We start from the raw sequence: 20,437 nt of genomic DNA, 5'->3' as shown, positions 1-20,437 counted from the left end.
AATCAAATATCCTCTGAACTTCTGAAGTACTATCAATCCTAAGGATGTTTGCTCCTCCTGTATTCGGAATCTCCTGATTTTTTTTTGGTGTAGTACGTGACGTTTAAAAAAATCCTCACTTATCCCTACTTTTCTATTTCTATTTTGATTACATATAGTTTAAAAGTCTAATTAGAAAATGTTTTCAAATTCTTATCATTAGTGCCAAATTTTGGATGGTCAATCACCTCTAATATATACTTATATATGTTATTAATTTATAACAAGTCTTTAAAAAAAAACCTTATAATTTTGAAGGACAGTGGTAAAATTCTTTGAATTGCAACAAACTAAATCAAAGAAGAAAGACTTTGGAAAACATATATTAATATCTACACAATAGAGACACGTAATTAATGATCACCTATCTTAACAAAGTTCAATCTAAGTGTTATTGAATTATCTCCCTTAGTACAATAGAGACACATAGTTAATGATCACCTATCTTCACAAAGTTCAATCTAATTGTTATTGAATTATCTCTCTTAGTACAATACATGCAATAGAGACACATAAATAATGATCACCTATCTTAAAAAAGTTCAATCTAATTGTTATTGAATTATCTCCCTTAGTATATATTATGACACATGTCAAAGAATAAAAATAGAAAACTAAAACAATCAACAGTGAAGGTGTAAGCCAAAAAAGTGTCCCATGAAATTGTGTCTTCTTGAACTATATTTCACAGTTCACCTGTGAAATTTTGTTTACAGGCCAGATCATCACATTTGTAAACTATATAGTGTCTCACTTGGTGAAACATTGTCCCTAGTACTTGGACATAATTTCATGGATGTTTTATAAAAATATGTCACAAGGAACAATTTTTCAAAGTGTAGCTATTTTTTTCTGTCCCAATAATTTAGCAATCATTGTTTCATATTTTTCAGATCTTGCTTGGCTTTTCATAGACAACTGTACTGCATGGATTTTTCTTATTGCTGAAGGCTGTACAGTTGCCTCCAATTGTTAGTATTCATTTCATTTGAACTTTTGGGGACAGTTGTCCCATTGCCATTCATACAACATCACCTTATTTTCTTGTCTGGACCTTTTATATAGTTATATAAAAACATCAAATGATTGATCAAGCTCATGGATTTTTATCATGTGTACTTAATTCAAAATTTTTTGTCCAAATATCAAATGACATTTAAACAAAATTAGACATGTTATTAAGTAAATCCTTCCTCTTACGTGTACACAATTAAGACAAAAGTTTATAGTTTTCACTTTCTTATCCTTACGATCGGATATGTCAGTGGTCCAGGAAAAGTGTGTTTTAAAAGATTAGAAAAAGATTATACCATCATAATAATAAATATTTTATCATTGAGAAAATTTAACTACAGCCAGGTATTGATGTAGTTTTTGAATTATCTCCCTTAGCACACAAAGAATAAAACTTGAAAATTTAAAGGTAACAGGATATAAAACAAAACAAAAGAAGTCTTTTTAATGAAAAAAGAGCTCATTTGATTTATCAATCTAAGATGATTCTCAATTTTTACAGATGACTCCTATACTATCAAGCAAACTTAAACAAAACTGTACCCGTCAACTTTATATATTAATTAGATTGTACTTGTCTTTTGATTAAATTGAGCCATTTCAATTGACATTTTATAGTGTGGCTCCTATGATGTTACACTATTATGTCAGATTAGGGTGAAGGTTGGCACCTGTTAAAACATTTATCCCATTTGCATTTGTTTTAACCTGTCCTAAATCAGTGTTGATTAATAGTTGTGGTTTGCTGATGTGGTTCATAAGTATTTCTTGTCTTTTCATTTTTGATATAGATTAGACCATTGCTGATTGGGTTTCTGTTTGAATAGTTTTACACTAGTAATTTTTAGGGTTCTTTATAGCCTGTAGTTCAGTGAGCAAATGCTCTCTGTTGAAGACCCAGATTGACCTATAATGGTTTACTTTTACAAATTGTGACTTGGGTGGAGAGTTCTCTCATTGGCTATCAAACCCCTTCTTCTTATATCTATAAGACAAACAAAAAGTAAACAACAGAGAATTGTTTACAGTCATATGGAACTTGTGGCAAGTGACATATTTGATCGAAATTGGCCCTTTTTACAATTTTTTTTGTTTGAATAGTTTTACATTGTCATATCGGGGCCTATTATAGCTGACTATGCGGTATGGGCTTTGCTCATTGTTGAAGGCTGTATGGTAACCTATAGCTGTTAATGTCTATGTCATTTTTGGTCTCTTGTGAACAGTTGTCTCATTGTCAATCATACCACATCTTCTTTTTTATATTTACAGATCATTTCTAGTAAAATTTGATATGAACTGAGTCTTTAACCAAAAACATGTCTTTGAACATAAGTCATAAGATGATGTGTAGCAAAAAAAAACTTGTGTAAGGCCTTGGACAATATCTGGTCATCAATGACAAGATCGATCTTAAAATGAGAACATTTAGGCAATTTTTTGCTGTTTTGGATTATATGCAAGATGTTTGAAACCCTTACTGTATAAAATAAGTAAAATTGAAGCAAAATATTTTATGCAGCCTCAAACATTCTAGGAACATTTTTAGGAAATTATTTAATAAATTTATTAAATATTTGGTTTTGTCAAAATTAGGAGGGCGAAAAAGTATCCTTGACCTAATTATGATATTCTCCTTTAAAATCATAAGTACTTTTAAAACCTTTAACTTGTAGTACATTGCATGCCAAACATGTTTAACAATTTTATATGTAAGCTGTCTTAAATAAACAAAATATACCAGTAAATTGGCCTCAAATTGGAATTTTAACTGATCATTTAATGTAAAAGTTTTAAACCAAACACTGAATTAAAAGTTCATTTGTTGGTTAATATATAACATTTATAATATGGCATTTAAATATTTTTTTATTGAACAAGATATTAAATTTTCCAAGCCTATATAGTTTATATCTGACATGTAATAAAATATCTCAACAGATGCACAGACAACAGTCAACAGATGGGTAAACATAATGCCCTTCCACTGGGTGCGTCTAAACACTGCTAAGGAGTCCTTAGTGCACTAAGGACTGATAACATGCCACTAAGGACTAGATGGAGAGCTGTTAGATGTAATTTCTTTTCATATTACGGTAGAAATTGATATCTAATGCATAAATTTCAAATTTTATAGAAAAATAATAATAAATAAAGGAGATATTCAACATTATTTAGACACGTGCCTGTTTTTCTTTGATAAGCCGGAAATCAATGAACCGTTTGACACGTGTCAAATTACATAACCGATTACACGGGAATCCTTTTGGTAAAGTTGGATACTAATAAATGAATTATTGTTGAAATTTTATTAACAAAAAATTCAGAATGAAGAAGTATTTTCTCAAGTGTATATTTCTTGTAAATAATAAATTTGTCACTAGAGAGATATATATAATGTCGGATTTGTATTTGATGTTCATATTGATAAGTGACTGAAATACATCTTTTTATAGATATTTAATTCACATGTATATATAATTTTTTTTTAAAGTATGTGTTGAAGTTTGGATAACCGGCAGATGCTTGTTGCTTTTTCATTAAACTCATCTTGTTATTTATAATTTGTTTTGTACCCGTATCTCTATACTGTTTATAATTTCTTGCAAGCGTGCTTTAATGTGGTGACAGGCGACGACGGACATGCGTTTGAACAATATACTTGTTTGGAGCTTGAACACTTTTAAATAGTTTGTTTCTTTTGGTGCACTGTTCAAAATTTATTTTCATATATGAATACATTAAGAAATGAATAACTGGACAAAACGAAACTAATAAGATAATGCATTTTTACTACATGTAACCACACTAAGTTCATATATGACCCGTTTGAGTAATATATTTCGGGCCTTCAACAGTGAGTAAAGCACATACCACATAAGTCATTATTTCATAAATTATTTCGTACGATATGTTAAGTAGACAATTTGTTAATCGGATTTCCTTCTGATATACCCATTTAGGAAATTTTTATCTGAGACAAGTGCCTGTGATACTTATTCTTCTTCAAGAAAAGTAGATTTAAAGAAATTATAGTTGAAAATATTTCTGTCGGCTTTTTCTTTTTCTCGCGCGATATATTTAGGTTTGAATATTCTAATCATATTGTATTACAAAAAAATATTTATTTACACATCATGTGGTAAAGGCATATTTTCAAGGCATTCATACGAAGCATTCTCTTTCTCTGTCAGAATTATATCTTTAGCTCTAAATTTACACAAACTGAAAAAAAATCGTGAATACTGTACTTAAAACTGTGGAACATTTTTAAAACATTTTTCTCTTTTATATATTTGAAAATGAAACTTAATCTGACTAAAAATCGGGAAATGATTTTTTCAACTTCTTTTACTTTTAGAAGAATAATAAAATGTCGAAATATACAAACAAATACCGTATGAAGCCTTTGTAAACAAATATCAAGCTGGTTAACAACTAGTGGTTTGGAAAAACCCAAAGAACGCCACATAATTTTCTCTCTCTCAATTCCATCGTATTTTTTAGTGAAACCATTTGTATATATACACGCATCTTTGTCGAAATTAAAATAAAAACAAAACACTTATCAATATATATATTTATTTTGTCTTCATATCTCTCACATAACAAGCTGACCACACTCTTACTTATAAGTCATTTAGTTGGCGCACATCGAAGTTGTGTACCTGTGGCAAATAACTTTGTCGGAAAAGAAGTAAAACAAAAACAAAATTATTTGTTCTTTTAATCATTTTTCATAAGAACAACACATTTAATTATAAATATTAAGCATAAATATTTTAGATACAATTGTTTATTACCTAAAATAAAAAGATTATGATTGTTAATCAATGGTTATGTCAATTGGCACGTGTCAAACGGTTCATTGATTTTCGGCATATCAAAGAAAAACGGGCACGTGCCTAAATAATGTTGAATATCTTGTTTATTTATGATTATTTTTCTATAAAATTTGAAATTTATGCATTAAATATCAATCTCTAACATAATATGTAAAAATAATTCACACAACAGCACTCTTCCTAGTCCTTAGTGGCATTGTATAGTCCTTAGTGCACTAAGGAGTCCTTAGCAGTGTTTAGACGTACCGCCTTCCACTAGCTATCATAGTTAGAGCATAGAAGAATTATACATTTCTTTTTCCATGAAGCAAGTCCCCTGTTCAGAAACTAATTCAACAATTCTTGAGATTTTAAAAGGCTGACTATTTCAAATTAATATATTAAGGTTTGTTCAAGTTAAATATGATATTTAATTTTGGATTACCAGTAAGTAAATACTGATATAAAAATATAAGGCTAAGAAGTGGGCACAACCACTTGAATACAGAAAATATAGAATCTGTTCAAATATTTTTCTATACTGTTCATAGAATCTAATAACATGAGTGCACAGGCTGGAATGTCTCGCCTAGTAACTTATCATGATGGGCTACAAATATCACATAAACTTAACCTGATTAAGATCATTATAAATAAGGCCATGGAAATGCATTTTTAAACTCATCCAATACACCAAATAAGTTGACCTGTAGACTTCCCATAGCATCTAAGGATCAGGCATAATCACAAATCTAAACACTGACCAATGAAGCATGAAAATGAGGTTAAGGTTAGATCCCTGAAAGTTGACCTTCTTAGTATGGTATAAGGAAAACAGGCTTAATCATGTTAATGAAGAATCTTATTTAAAGTAAATCAGTAGGTCATGGTCACGTTTAATGTATGTTTGCTAAACATCCAGCGGCAAATATTTCACGTAAGGTATTTGTATAGGTGTAACCTCAGGTATCACCACAGGCTATTTAGAGGCAGGACTCTTTCGTCCTTGAATTTCCAATATTACTCTTGATATTCTTTCTTAAAATAAACCTGTAGTTTTTTTTTATTATAAGAGACAAGTTCTGAAAATAATGCTTTGTCAGTATAATTTTGAAAGACTATAATCCAAATTCCATTGTTTTGGTCATAAAATTACAACACATACATTTTTTCACATTTATATATATTTATGCATTCACACTCCTGATGTGCCTGTCCTGATTAGGAGCCTGCTATTTAGTGGTTGTGGTTTGTTTATGTATTTCATTTTTGTGTTTTGTTTGTTGTTTTGCATACATAAGTCAGGCTGTTGGTTCTCTCTTTTAGATTGTTTTACATTTGTCATGCTAAGGTCATTTATATAGATTGCTATTCAGTATGGACTTTGTACAGTGACAAATAGTAGCAAACATTTATGTCATTTGGTCTCTGGTGGACAGTTATCTCATTGGGTGTTCATACAACATATTACAAATATAGCAAAAGATATAAATTGATAAAAACTTTTCATCATTTGCAATAATTGTTCTATAATCTCCAACTTTGAAAATTTGTCTGTGTTGATATTGTACCTTTAATTTGGAAAGGCTTCTCTTTGGTTGTTTTGAGAGTCTCTTTGACACATTCCCAATTTCCATTCTCTATTTCATTTCATTTATTTCATTACAATGTTTGAAATTTAAATTTACAAACTTCTCTACTTACTTTTTCCATGCTTTCTGTATTCTAAATGCAGCTTTCTGTTTGAGACGGAAGTTCTTCTGTCGTTGTCTTTCTATAGATTTGGCATTTTTGACTCCTTCGTGAGACCGTAACAATTTTTCTTGCTCAGACACCTCCTTCTCTCTTTTCCTGTAAGTAATACGAGCTTGTTTAGAGGATTGTAATAAACCATGGATTGATGTTGACAAAGTTTGGAAAAAGTGAGGCATTTCTAATGAATTGTCTATAAATATACTCCAAAGTGTAACCGACTGAATGCAGTATGAAATCACAGCTTCATGTGAAATGTTTAACTTTGTTCACTTGTGTTTTTATGTCTTCACATTTCTCATAAAATCTGACAATAATCTTCAATTTGTTGCATGCGAATCAACACTATTTTTTCCAAATAACTACACTTATATGAACAATTTTTTTTTCACAATTTCTGTCAGCTGAACTAGTAAAATCTGTCTATCACTTTTGAGTTTGAAATATGTCCAAAAAGTAATGCAAAGTATAGTTTTCTTCCCAAAATATTAATATGTCTGCTAATTAATTTACATACTTTGTAAGTATTCCTTAGGAGATCAACAGATCAAGAGTTTAATAGATATTTGAAAACAAATCCATAGTTTAAATATAATGTAAATCCAATTAAAATTTCCTTAAATATTTTTAAAATCCACAATCAACATATAAACTTGAAATATAGATGAATTTGATCAGGCTAAGTCCACTTCTAACTATTGAAATGGCTAAATTTTAGTTTGTTGTCAGGTAAAAGAAAGACGTAACAACGTACTAAAACACTGAATATATGATTAGAAAAAAACAATCGCAACTTTGTTGAAAAATCTGATAAATCATGCAAACTATCCTGCGTATAAAACTAATAAAATTAAAATTGCATGAATCAGGCTACAAATTTAAACAAAAAACTCTCTGTTGACAAAATTTACTTATTGGTCCCCAAGCGTGAAATTTGAACATAATATATATTTATTTCCATTTAAAATTACACCCTCAATTTGTTAGCCTAGGCATCTGAATTCTATGTTCCTAACAAAGTGTTATATTGTCCCCGTTTGTTTGTGAACCATCAAACTTCTTATATCGAACCAGAAAAGCAGAAAATTAAATATAACACATAACAAATAAGAAATAAAAAGACTACATCCAATTTGTTCATATTAAGTGCTAGTTCTATTATCTGTTTTTCAATAGATTTTTAAAGTTCTCCATAAAACCCTGTTGGTATAATTAAACACTGATTAAAAACACGTACTCATGAGAAGTTTACATATATATGACTAAATTGTCTTCATAGAAAAATTCAATTGAGAAAGTTTCATTTTTCGGTTAATTACACAGGTTACGAGCTCTCACATTAATTTGTCGTAAACTGAGATTTTTGTATTAATTGACAATTTCTTATTCCATTCTATCCATTACAATATGTACTTGTTGAAACTGACACTTGAGTATGAAGTACAAGTATCTACTGATAGGTACGGTACAATCGAACTCAATATTACATACCTCCAAAGAACTTTTGTATTCTTAAGGCCAAAAAAAAATACCTATGTTTTCTATCTAATATTTTATCTACCTACACACTGTAACTTTCCAGTAGCCTGAATAGGTTAGCAGAAACACAGGTATTTGCTTATTTTCTCAAATTGCAATACATTAAAATACTTATTATACACTGATGATGCGTTTGTGTATAGGTCATGTCCAGTAGCAAATATTACATGTATGTCAGGACAAGAACATAGTTAATGTTAAATAGATTAATTTAAAACAATGTTTTATTCTTATTTGCAGGTTGTTAATTAGCCACAATCTTTTATACTGTAAATTCAGAAATTATTGCGTGCATTTATTATTGCGATTTTGTCATTTTACACTTGAATGCGATTTTAATTTTTACGATTTTGAGAAAAGCCATCCTCTAGTTAAAATATTACAAAATGCGAGTTTTAATTATTGCGTTTAAAACTTAGTCGCATTATTCGCAATAATAAAAACCTCGCAATAATTTCTGAATTTACAGTATAATACTGAGATATGTCAAAATAACCCCTGTGTAAATGGAAAAACAGTCTGCACTTTCAAAAGTCTTGAGTTTGGAAAACTTATTTGATAAGATTCCTAATAGTAACTTGATCAGATAAAACCTAATAGGTATATACACACTTCAGTCCCAAATAGATTATGATAAGGCAGATTTCACTACTAGTAAGTTGTTCACTGTATAAGAACTGCAAACCTTTACTTAAACTAATTTCTACCCATAGGGCAATGTTTTTTCCAGATATGCTCTGGATATATTTAACACAAGGTGCGTTGTTTGACTAAATTAAGTTTTCAATGATGAAAATTAAAATAAGAAATAGTGCCCATTGTTTTCAAAGAGTTGGTCTTATCTATTCACAGCATAGTTTTAAATGAGTATCTTGACCAATGGTCATTTACTATTACAATATGTTATGAAAAACCCAGGAAAATTTTAACCCCAATAATACACCAGATCAAGAAATAAAGCATTGTTGAAAAGAACAAAGTTTAAAACCTTTCGTCTTTAAAGTATAATCCTAATATAGAAATGTGATATAACTACAAGGGTATGATCACTAAGTTCATGCAAGTTTTGTAGATGAATTTGCTTGGAATATGCATGCCTAATTTCAAATTCATGCAAAATTTATAAATTATTAAAGATATTATTAGTAATAGTTTTAAAAACAAAACTGGTTTAATATCAAAGTTTTAATATAAAAAAAATTGTAGGTACAGGTAATTATGGATGCATGCCACTGAAATTCAAATATTTCATAAATTGTTTATAATTGCCATATCTCCAAACTGTGAACTCTAACTTTTGCCACAGCAATTTCAATATGAATTTATACTGGTATCTCTGAAAAACATATTTCTTAAGTGTCTCTGATCTTTTCTAACAAATGCTGAATTAATGTTAACTTCATAACATATTGCTTTTTTTATGCCAAATATGCTCTTTTCATAGATATAAGAAGATGTGGTATGTCAGTGACAACAAGACAACTCTCCATCCAAGTCACAAAATGTAAAAGAAAAACCATTATAGTCAAAGTACAGTCTTCAACGTGGAGCCTTGGCTCACACCAAACAGAAAGCTAAAAAGGACCTAAAAAATGACTAGTGTAAAACCATTCAAACAGGAAAAACAATTGTCTAATCTATATAAAAAAAACAAGAAATAAAAAACACTTAAGAACCATATCAACAAACGACAACCACTGAATCTTTTGAAGGTTATACAGCCATTAAAAGGAGATATGCAAGAGTTTATATATATTAGAGGTAATACATATCATATACCTGAGTGACTAATTCTAATCCTATGGATAGCAGAGAGTTCACATTCATGAAGAAGGATTATAATATATGTTTTCCTAAGGATAATGCCCGTCATAAAAGAGATAAATGAGATGAAAATCAATATAGAAATTTAGTAAAATCTTCAATTTATGATTATAAATAGACTTATGTGGTCGGTACCAATTTCTCCCACGTTATTCTTGATAAATAGGTGTGGGAAAAGAACAATAACAAAAACATGTATATATTTTATTTTGAAAACAAGGACAAATTGTAAAACATGACCCAGGATAAAAAGTTTGTTATAGTTAAAAGAACAAAAAATGGTTAGAATACCCTACAGCTGCAATAACTTATCAAATATTTATTCAATGCAGAAAATATGAGACAGGATATCTATTTATAAAAAAAAGTAAGCAAAACTAAGGAATGAATAAAGTAAGTTTTTTTCTTGGTAAAGGAATAAATCCAGAAGTTCAAACACTGGTTATAAAATGTGGTCAACGTTTCTCATACCAAGAAAACTTAGATGGGGGGAATCCTTTTTTTTTAAAAGAACAATATAACCATAACATTCCGCAAAAAATAAATCCAAAACTTATAAAACATTACGGAGCTTAGGTCAATAGATATAAACAATTTAAAAAAGTTTGATGAAAACAGCTTGAAGAATTTTTGAAACATTTCACCAAAGTTTCATTTAAATTGGTTAAAGCTTTAATGAGTTATTGTCCGCCATGTTGAAGTCAAGTGGACACCGATATACTATTTATATTATAAATACCCCAAATACCCATGAAAATGCAAGTTTTCCTCGATTCAATAAATCGACCAAAATTGTTACCCTTGAAAATAAATAAATAAATAGTAATGTCCCATAAGGCTTGTAGGCCTTAAGCAGAATTCAAATACCTGTATTCTTGTTTTTGAGAGAATTTCTCCACAGCATTAACTTTTGCCAAACTTTTTCTCCATTTCGCTGAAGTTGATGGATATTCAGGAGATGGCACTCCTTTGATTGATGGAAATGTAGTCTTTGATGGCATTGAAAGTGTATTAATTGTTTGTATTTTCCCTGTTGCAATCCTGAATCGATCACTCCCCCTTTTGAATAATTCTCCCATGATTCACTTTTAAAACAATCTAATGTGTTTCAGAAAAACTTGAAAACTTTATTTTAGCAGCATAACAATTCAAAATAAAAAGACGCTCATATCAATCATTTTATAAACTAGAGTCAGCCCTAGCAAAGTCAACGATAAGCAATACAAATTCTGCAATCTATTTTCCTCCTTTTTTCAAATAAAATGAAAATCTATGAATTTCCTTAAAGATGACTGCCACTGCACTGTAATTCCTAAAACCCTCTACAACACAAATTCTAATTAGCTGCTGACCGTAGAATTTAAAATTCTCAATTTTTCTAATCTCTAGTCATATAAAACTGTTTTCAGGACCTTTTTTTTTTTTAAACAAATCACTTCCTTTGCATCAGTATATAAGATGAATACAAATTTATACTAAGTTGGAAAAATAAACAGAAACCACAGTAGAAAGTATCCAATTTACACGAAAAATAAACCGCTTAAAAAAACGTAACACTAATATCTACGGAACATTCCTTCAAGGAAATTTAAAACTTATCATTCATAGAACATCCATTTCATTTAATCTCTAAAAAATTAATACACAATGGCTCCAAGATATTTTTCCATCAATGAAAATTTCAATCTATGTCCAAACAATGCATTATTCCCAATACTAACATACCACTATCACTTAATGAATTAGACGTTTTAAAGATTTTCAATATTAATTTCCCCTTACCAACGGATATGAACACAGGACTGGAGGGGTTTAAAGCGATTTTAAGTTTTAATTCTTCTATTGTTTGTATTAAGAAGAAAACTGTGAAAGATTGCGATTTAAAATCATTTTATATAACCCCGGATTAGTTTTTCGATTTTGTTGTTTCAAGTGGCACTTTACTTGAAAAAATAATTAAGTACACATACATATAAAAAATAAGGAGATGTGTCAATGAGACAACTACATCCGCCAAAGTTCAATTGAAGTGGATCTCATGAATATTTGTTCTGTTCCCATACATAAAAGGTGCATTCTGATTCAAGCAGACCCAAAGGAGACATAAATGTAGTTTAAAAGAGAACTGCTATACCATACATATGTCTTTTGCTCATTGTCAAAGGCCATACAATCACCCATTGTTACTAACCTTCAATTTGATTTGATCTCTGGTTGAAAGTTGTCTGGCAATCATACAACACTTTCTATATATATATAAAGTAGATGTGACATGATTCCCAATCAGACAAATCTCAACAAGAGACCAAAATGACACAGAATTTAACAACAATAGGTCCTTGTACAGCCTGAGCATATAGCTAACACTGCATAGTCGGCTATTAAAGGGCCTAAATGACAAATGTAAAACATTTCAAACCAGAAAACAAACAGCCTAATTAAGTACAAAACAGTGAATGAAAAACAAATATGTAACTCATGTACAGCAACAAACACAACCACTGAATTACAGTATCCTGACTTTAGACAGGCAAATACATAATGTCCCAGGGTTAAACTAGTTTAAAGATTTCAACCCTCACCCTATTTTTTGTTTTATTTTGATAATCAAAAAATCCTGTAGGTATAATTCTATTTCACAGGGTTCACAGAAGATATTTAATGAATGCTCATTTACATGATTCATTATGTTTTTTAAGTGTACATTAAAACTTGTCAGTCTTATTGCCTCATATGCTAACAAGAATGTGTCCAAAGTACACTGATGCCCCACTCACACTATCACTTTCCATGTTCAATGGACTGTGAAATTGGGTAAAAAATCCAATTTGGCATTAAAATTAGAAAGATCATACCATAGGGAACTTGTGTACTAAGTTTCAAGTTGATTGGACTTCATCAAAAACTTTCTTGACCAAAAACTTTAACCTGAAACTTCAACTTTCATTTTCTATGTTCATTGGGCCTTGAATTTGGGGTCAAATGTCTAATTTGGCTTAAAAAATAGAAGCTCAGATCATAAGCAACAAGTGTACTAAGTTTCAGACACATATTCCATATTATTAGTTTCATCAAAAACTACCTTGACCAAAAACTTTAACCTGAAGCGGGAGGGACGGACAAACAGACGGACAGACACACAGACCAGAAAACATAATGCCCCTCTACTATTGTAGATGAGGCTTAAAAATATTTAACCAGTCAAGTCACACTGCAAAGACTCTTAAAATTTTATCATTTACAACAAACACTAAAATTTCCCTAGAACACCCCTCCCCATATTAAAAAAAACCTTCATGCAAATCTTATCAGTATTTAAGGTCAACAAGGGTCAGCCAAAAATCAGATTTGATCATGTAGTACTTTGATTAATATTGTTTGGAACTTAATCAAAGTCTGTCATGTACAAGGACGGCATTAAGATTAAAAGCTTTTAAACAACACTTTGAAGATCTCAGTAAATTTAATGCCTCATTATCAACACTTCAACAACTGCACAAGCCAAACAAAAGTTTTAAACATCCAAGACCCAGGAATCTAAAAAGTGTATGGACAGATATAAGAATAATCACAGAAATAACCAGAATGTGCCCAAAGTACATGGATGCCCCACTCGCACTATCATTTTCCATGTTTAATGGAACGTGAAATTGGGTAAAAAATATAATTTGGCATTAAAATTAGAAAGATTATACCTTTATACTTTATACGTGTGTACTAAGTTTCAAATTGATTGGACTTTTAACTTCATCAAAAACTACCTTGACCATTTTCTATGTTCAGTGGACCGTAAAATTTGGGTTCAAAGTCTAATTTAGCTTAAAAATTAGAAAGATCATATCATAAGCAACATGTGTACTAAGTTTCAAATTGATTGGACTTCAGCTTCATCAACAAGAGTGCACACGCTGAAATGTCTCGCCTTCTTTACAATAATCATTGATATCACGTTGATAGTCCTAAATATAAAGCTTTATTACAACTGTCACATAAACTTAACATTAAGTAAGAAAACTAAACATTAACCAATGAACCATGAAAATGAGGTCAAGGTCAGATGAACCATGCCAGGCAGGCATGTACAGCTAAAAATTCTTCCACACAACAAATAAAGTTGACCTATTACTTATAGTTTAAGAAAAACAGACCAAAAAACAAAACTTAACACTGAGAAATGAACCATGAAAATGAGGTCAAGGTCAAATAAAACCGGTGCGACTGACATATAGATCATAAAATATTTCCATACACCAAATATAGTTGACCAATGGCATATAGTATTAGATAAACAGACCAAAACTCAAAAACTTAACTTCGACCACTGAACCATGAAAATGAGGTCAAGGTCAGGTGACATTTGCCGGCTAGACATGTTCACCTTACAATCATTCCATACAACAAATATAGTAGATCTATTGCATAAAGTATGAGAAAAACAGACCAAAACATAAAAACTTAACTATAACCACTGAACCATGAAAATGAGGTCAAGGTCAGATGACACCTGCCAGTTGGACATGTACATCTTACAGTCCTTCCATACACCGAATATACTAGCCCTATTGCTTATAGAATCTGAGATATGGACTTGACCACCAAAACTTAACCTTGTTCACTGATCCATGAAATGAGGTGGAGGTCAAGTGAAAACTGTCTGACGGGCATGAGGACCTTGCAAGGTACGCACATACCAAATATAATTATCCTATTACTTATAATAAGAGAGAATTCAACATAACAAAAAATCTGAACTTTTTTTTCAAGTGGTCACTGAACCATGAAAATGAGGTCAAGGACATTGAACATGTGACTGACGGAAACTTCGTAACATAAAGCATCTATATACAAAGTATGAAGCATCCAGGTCTTCTACCTTCTTAAATATAAAGCTTTAAAGAAGTAAGCTAACGCCGCCGCGCCGGATCACTATCCCTATGTTGAGCTTTCTGCAACAAAAGTTGCAGGCTCGACAAAAACTACCTTGACCAAAAACTTTAACCTGAAACGGGACAGACAGACGGACGGACGCACAGACCAGATAACATAATGCCCCTCTACTATGTAGGTGGGACATAAAAAATTTATGGACAGATATGAGAATAATCAAAGAAATAAAAAGAAAGGGACCTATTATATAAATTTTTGGAATTTTCTACTTCATAAGAATTAAACTTTTTATTTACATAAATAAACATATCCATATAATACAATATGGAACCATTTGTATATTTATTCAGTACAAATTGATTTGATGTAATTGTTTTTGTAAAATTCAAAACCAATTAAAGTGAATTAAATTGTAATAAAATTCTAACAATTGAAAATTTAGTATTGACAAATGGCATTTAAATGTATAGATAGATCTGTTAAGTGTAAAGTATAATATATTACTCACACCTTAGTGAAGATCTCATATCTGGTACTTATTTATTGTCATAATCGCTTTCTTATTCATGTTACTGGCAAAATAATAAAATTTCTTTCACTGTGAACCTAATTAGAATACAGTTCCAAAAAGAAAATATATTGTACTTTTATTTATATTGGACTTATGTTTCTCTGTAAACCTGTATCTAGTTTTTAGTGAATAAAGTATCTATCTATCCATCTATTAACTAAGTTGGAAATAAATATTCTTAAAAATGGTTTTATGTGGTAGTGATTAGATCTCTGTACATTTTAGTCAGCATAAATAATCATATAAAATATTGCATGATAATATGAAAACAAATATAAGCATGATAAGGAAGAGCATCTAATATTTCCCATTACCATTTAAGGCCACACTAAAAAGTATCTTGGTTTGCCCAAACCGTACCAAAAGAAAGAGACAGTGGGTAGGTAGGCAAGTATTTCCTTTTTTTCTTTTCCAGCAAAGAAAAATTAAAATGTTAGATGTGTTTCAATCTTCCTGTCTATCTGATTAATAAAAAAACTTTTTCACATCAGGACAAGAAAATCTGAGCGGAAAACAAACATTTCTAATTTTCATTTTTACATGTCCTGTACCATTCAATTTGTCTTTAATGGATACTTAACTCCCTTAGGTGTTTCGTACCCCCTTAAACCCAATGATCATGTTGATGGTTGCATTTTCATTTCGAAAAGTAATGCTGTAAATTTTCAAATGTTTGCATGCATTTATTATTGCAGTTGTTGAACAATGGAAAGAACACCAGCTATGTTATTGTGATTTCAAGAACTTAGCATACAAATGATGCTCTATATATTAAAACTAGAGGATCTAAAGAGCCTGTGTCGCTCACCTTGGTCTATGTGAATATTAAACAAAGGACGCAGATGGATTCATGACAAAATTGTGTTTTGATGATGGTGATATGTTTGTACATCTTACTTTACTGAACATTCTTGCTGCTTACAACTATCACTATCTATAATGAACTTGGCCCAGTAGTTTCTGTGGAAAATGTTACCGGTAGTAAATATTAACAAATTTTATGAAAATTGTTTAAAATTGACTATAATGAACAATAACTCCTTAGGGGGTCAATTGACAATTTTGGTCATGTTGACTTATTTGTAAATCTTACTTTGCTGAACATTATTGCTGTTTACAGTTTATCTCTATCTATAATAATATTCAGGATAATAACCAAAAACAGCAAAATTTCCTTAAAATTACCAATTCAGGGACAGCAACCAAACAATGGGTTCTCTGATTCATCTGAAAATTTCAGGGCAGATAGATCTTGACCTTATAAACAATTTTACCCCCATGTCAGATTTGCTATAAATGCTTTGGTTTTTGAGTTATAAGCCAAAAGCTGCATTTCACCCCTATGTTCTATTTTTAGCCATGGCGGCCATCTTGGTTGGTTTGGTGGGTCACACCACACAATTTTTAAACTAGATACCCCAGAGGTGATTGTGGCCAAGTTTGGATTAATTTGGCCCAGCAGTTTCAGAGGAGAAGATTTTTGTAAAAGATATATAAAATTTATGAAAAATGGTTAAAAATTGACTTAAAGGGCAATAACTCCTAAAGGGATCAACTGACCATTTTGGTCATGTTGACTTATTTGTAAATCTTACTTTGCTGAACATTATTGCTGTATACAGTTTATCTCTATCTATTATTATATTCAAGATAACCAAAAACAGCAAAATTTCCCTAAAATTACCAATTCAGGGGCAGCAACCCAGCAGCGGGTTCTCTGATTCATCTGAAAATTACAGGGCAGATAGATCTTGACCTGATAAACAATTTACCACGGGTCAGATTTGCTCTAAATGCTTTGGTTTCTGAGTTATAAGCCAAAAACTGCGTTTTACCCTATGTTCTATTTTTAGCCATGGCGGCCATCTTGGTTGGTTAAGAGGGTCATGCCACACATTTTTTTAAACTAAATACCCCAAAGATGATTGTGGCCAAGTTTGGATTAATTTGGCCCAGTAGTTTCAGAGGAAAAGATTTTTATCTTTGCAACCTATTTTCCAAGCAATTTCCCAATACTATAAAATCTTAACAATAATTTCTGCAACTCAAAACAGCAAGTTGCATTGGAAATACATACAATTAAGACAAGATGTTGGAAATATGAGTTTTAAAAGACTACTTTGTATTAATCAGGAAACATGGAACATTGCATTTATCCCTGTTACTGTGTCCTACACAAATTCCATACTTTTGTAAATAGATTCTACAACAATAAATGCTTATGATGAATTGCCTCCATTCAAAAAAGTTAAATTCTCAAATTAAAAATATTGATTGTGGATAAATAGGATAAATAGCATAATTAATGACAGCGGTAAAGAAATACAATCAATTTCTAAAATACAATGTAATTAACTTGAAAACATATAATTGAAAAAAGTCAGAGGATACTCTATGAAGATATTTGACATGAAAGCTTAAGCTAACACCACAATTTCATCAATATCTGGTTCATCAAATATCTATCAAGCTCATCAAAACATGTGTATATGCTTGAAGGATTAGAGAAGGTTCTCTTATGCCATGCTCCTCTATGCTTATTATACATGGATATCATTATGCATTATATTTGTCAATATCTTTCTACCAAGTGTTAGTGCTTGATATCTACTGTGGTTTCATTATTATTCTTTGGATACCATTTTTAGTTGGTTTCATGGGTAGAGGTGAACCAGGAATTTAAATGTTTAACGAATAACATATTTTCAATAGGCTTTGTATACAGAGAGATTAGCAAAACCATGAAATCAAATTAATCAAAACCAGTTTGTATCATTTGTATGCTTCAGAGAAATTTAGGTAACAAACACTTGGTGGGGGGAATCCATGCAAAAGGAAGTCCAAATCTAACCAAACTAACTGACATGCGGCTTTTCATGCACAATTTTTAACAATCCTTACCATCATACAGACTGTCATTAATTTTCATACCTTCAAGAAAATCAAATAAGTCGTGAGGACTACATATCATAGTCAAATTAAAACTTAACCAAGAAAATGGAATAAAATACAAAGTTTCAATTTAAAACTGTAAACTAGTGTGAAGTATACTAGTAGTACATTCCAGGATAAATCATATGTCTGCTAAATCTAGGAAAGGCTTGTTTATGGTAGGATTCAGATATTTAAATAATTTGACAAAACAAACTGTTCCGAACTACACAATCTCAAAATTTGTATATTGTCTAGATTTTTTTTTTCTTACTTCCTTATAATAAGGTAAAGTATTTAACAAAAGTAGCCATGATTCAACAAGAGACTTTGTCTTTAATCATATGAGTTGTCAGCTCTATTTCTGTAACTTATGACTGAGAGTAAAAAGTTGTGACTATTTCTAATCAACAAAATTTCTTTTTGGCAGATGTGTAACTCATGACAATGACTATGAGAAACTTACCAGTTTTAATAAATAAATTTAATGTTTGGCAGATATATGTTTAAGTCATGGCTAAGACTTGCTCAGACTTTAGCTCATGAGTAACAGTGACTAGTTCTAATAATCAAACTTACTTTTTGGCAGAAATGTAACTCATGGCTAATGAGTAACAGTGAGATGTTTTTAACACGTTTAATAAACAAACTAATTTTTATGACAGATATATCACTCATGTTTAACACTTGTCCAGCACCCTATGCAACACAAGGTGCTAACAGAAATTGTAAGAATTGTTCCAACACTGGCTCATGTTTAGTTCTAACAAACAAACCTACTTTTTGGCGGATATGTAACTCATGGCGAAGACTTGCTCAGTCTTTGGCTCATGAGTAACAGTGACTAGAGTTTTATCAACATAGGCTGGCCTTTGCCTTTCTTCTACTTCTTCTTTATGTTTTGTATCTTCTTTCTTTCTCGTTTCTTCGACAGCTCTTTTTCTGCAAATAAATAAATGAATTAAAGCAATAAAACACCACTTTCAGAACAAAAATTACTTCTCACAGGTTTATTTTTCTGGATGTCAAGATTTAATTCAGCTTTTAAGAATCTAAAGGACTATGGGTAATCTCATTGTTCATACACCAAAATGAACATAACATTACGTCATTGGTTGAATTTTCATTGTTTAGGACATTTTAAACCAATCACAATATTTTGGTTTACGCTTTTGAGAATTTTACCCAGAATGCATTAGATTCTGAAATGGCCAATTCATCATTTGAAACTGAAAATGTGGCATAATTATATAAAGAACTGCCATGAACACATGATACACCCATTGTTTTTTTAAAGGAATTAAGTTCCTAAACTATTCAATGTCATATAAGAAACTTATTCAAAACTAAAGGGAGGTTATATTTAGATAGATATAAATCAGTCACCAAAGTTTCACATTTGTCCAAAAACTGGAAAAACACCCTCTTTTGATGAAAAAAAAAACTAATTGGAAAAACCAAATTCTTAAATTAATGATAACTCAACATTCTCAAAGGGAGCTCATGTGATAGATATAAAGATTCACTTGTCCAGAAATGTTAATACCTGCTGTCTGTGAATCTTTGTGATTTTTTTTCATAATCATTTATTAGGCCACACCAATTTAATTTCTTGTTCTACAGATTTTTGGAATCCAAAATTTGGGGCGAGCGAGTGATTTGAAAATTTTAATAAAAAAACATTTAATTTGCAAATTTTTGAGGCGAAGCTTAAAAAGTAAAGGAGAGCGATGATATTTTTGTTTTGTAAACATAAAATAGCAGGTTTTGACTATATTAAAACTTGATTTATCACTTGTACCTTGACATTTCTTTAATTTATGAAGTATTTTTTCCCTGTTCAACAAGAAATAATTGAATAATTAAATCTTGTCTATGTATGTGTGACTGACAATGAGACAATTCTCCATCCAAGTCATAATCAGGTTCAGAACAACCCCTTAATGTTATGAATATCCCTTTTATGAGGGGTCAAAATAAGTTATAATATATTTTTTTTGTAAAAACACTTTAAGTACAAAAGGGCTTATATTTTCCCAAAGAACTATAATATTTG

The 20,437-nt window shown here is 30.6% G+C and overlaps 1 protein-coding gene across 3 annotated transcripts in view; it reads right to left on the bottom strand.

Annotated features, from left to right (window-relative positions):
- LOC134701317 (inversin-like) overlaps positions 1–20,437 on the bottom strand; it is a 75,310-nt gene that overhangs the window by 22,534 nt on the left and 32,339 nt on the right. For all 3 annotated transcript variants that reach the window (XM_063562452.1, XM_063562451.1, XM_063562450.1), the window contains 2 exons: positions 19,162–19,323; positions 6,582–6,728 (listed from right to left, as the gene is read on the bottom strand). In XM_063562452.1, the coding sequence (XP_063418522.1) occupies positions 6,582–6,728; positions 19,162–19,323 (309 nt within the window). The remainder of the gene's footprint in view (positions 1–6,581; positions 6,729–19,161; positions 19,324–20,437) is intronic.

Source organism: Mytilus trossulus, unplaced genomic scaffold, assembly GCF_036588685.1.
Source record: "Mytilus trossulus isolate FHL-02 unplaced genomic scaffold, PNRI_Mtr1.1.1.hap1 h1tg000234l__unscaffolded, whole genome shotgun sequence".
Classification (NCBI taxonomy): domain Eukaryota; kingdom Metazoa; phylum Mollusca; class Bivalvia; order Mytilida; family Mytilidae; genus Mytilus; species Mytilus trossulus.
This window is presented reverse-complemented; position numbering and strand designations above follow the sequence as displayed.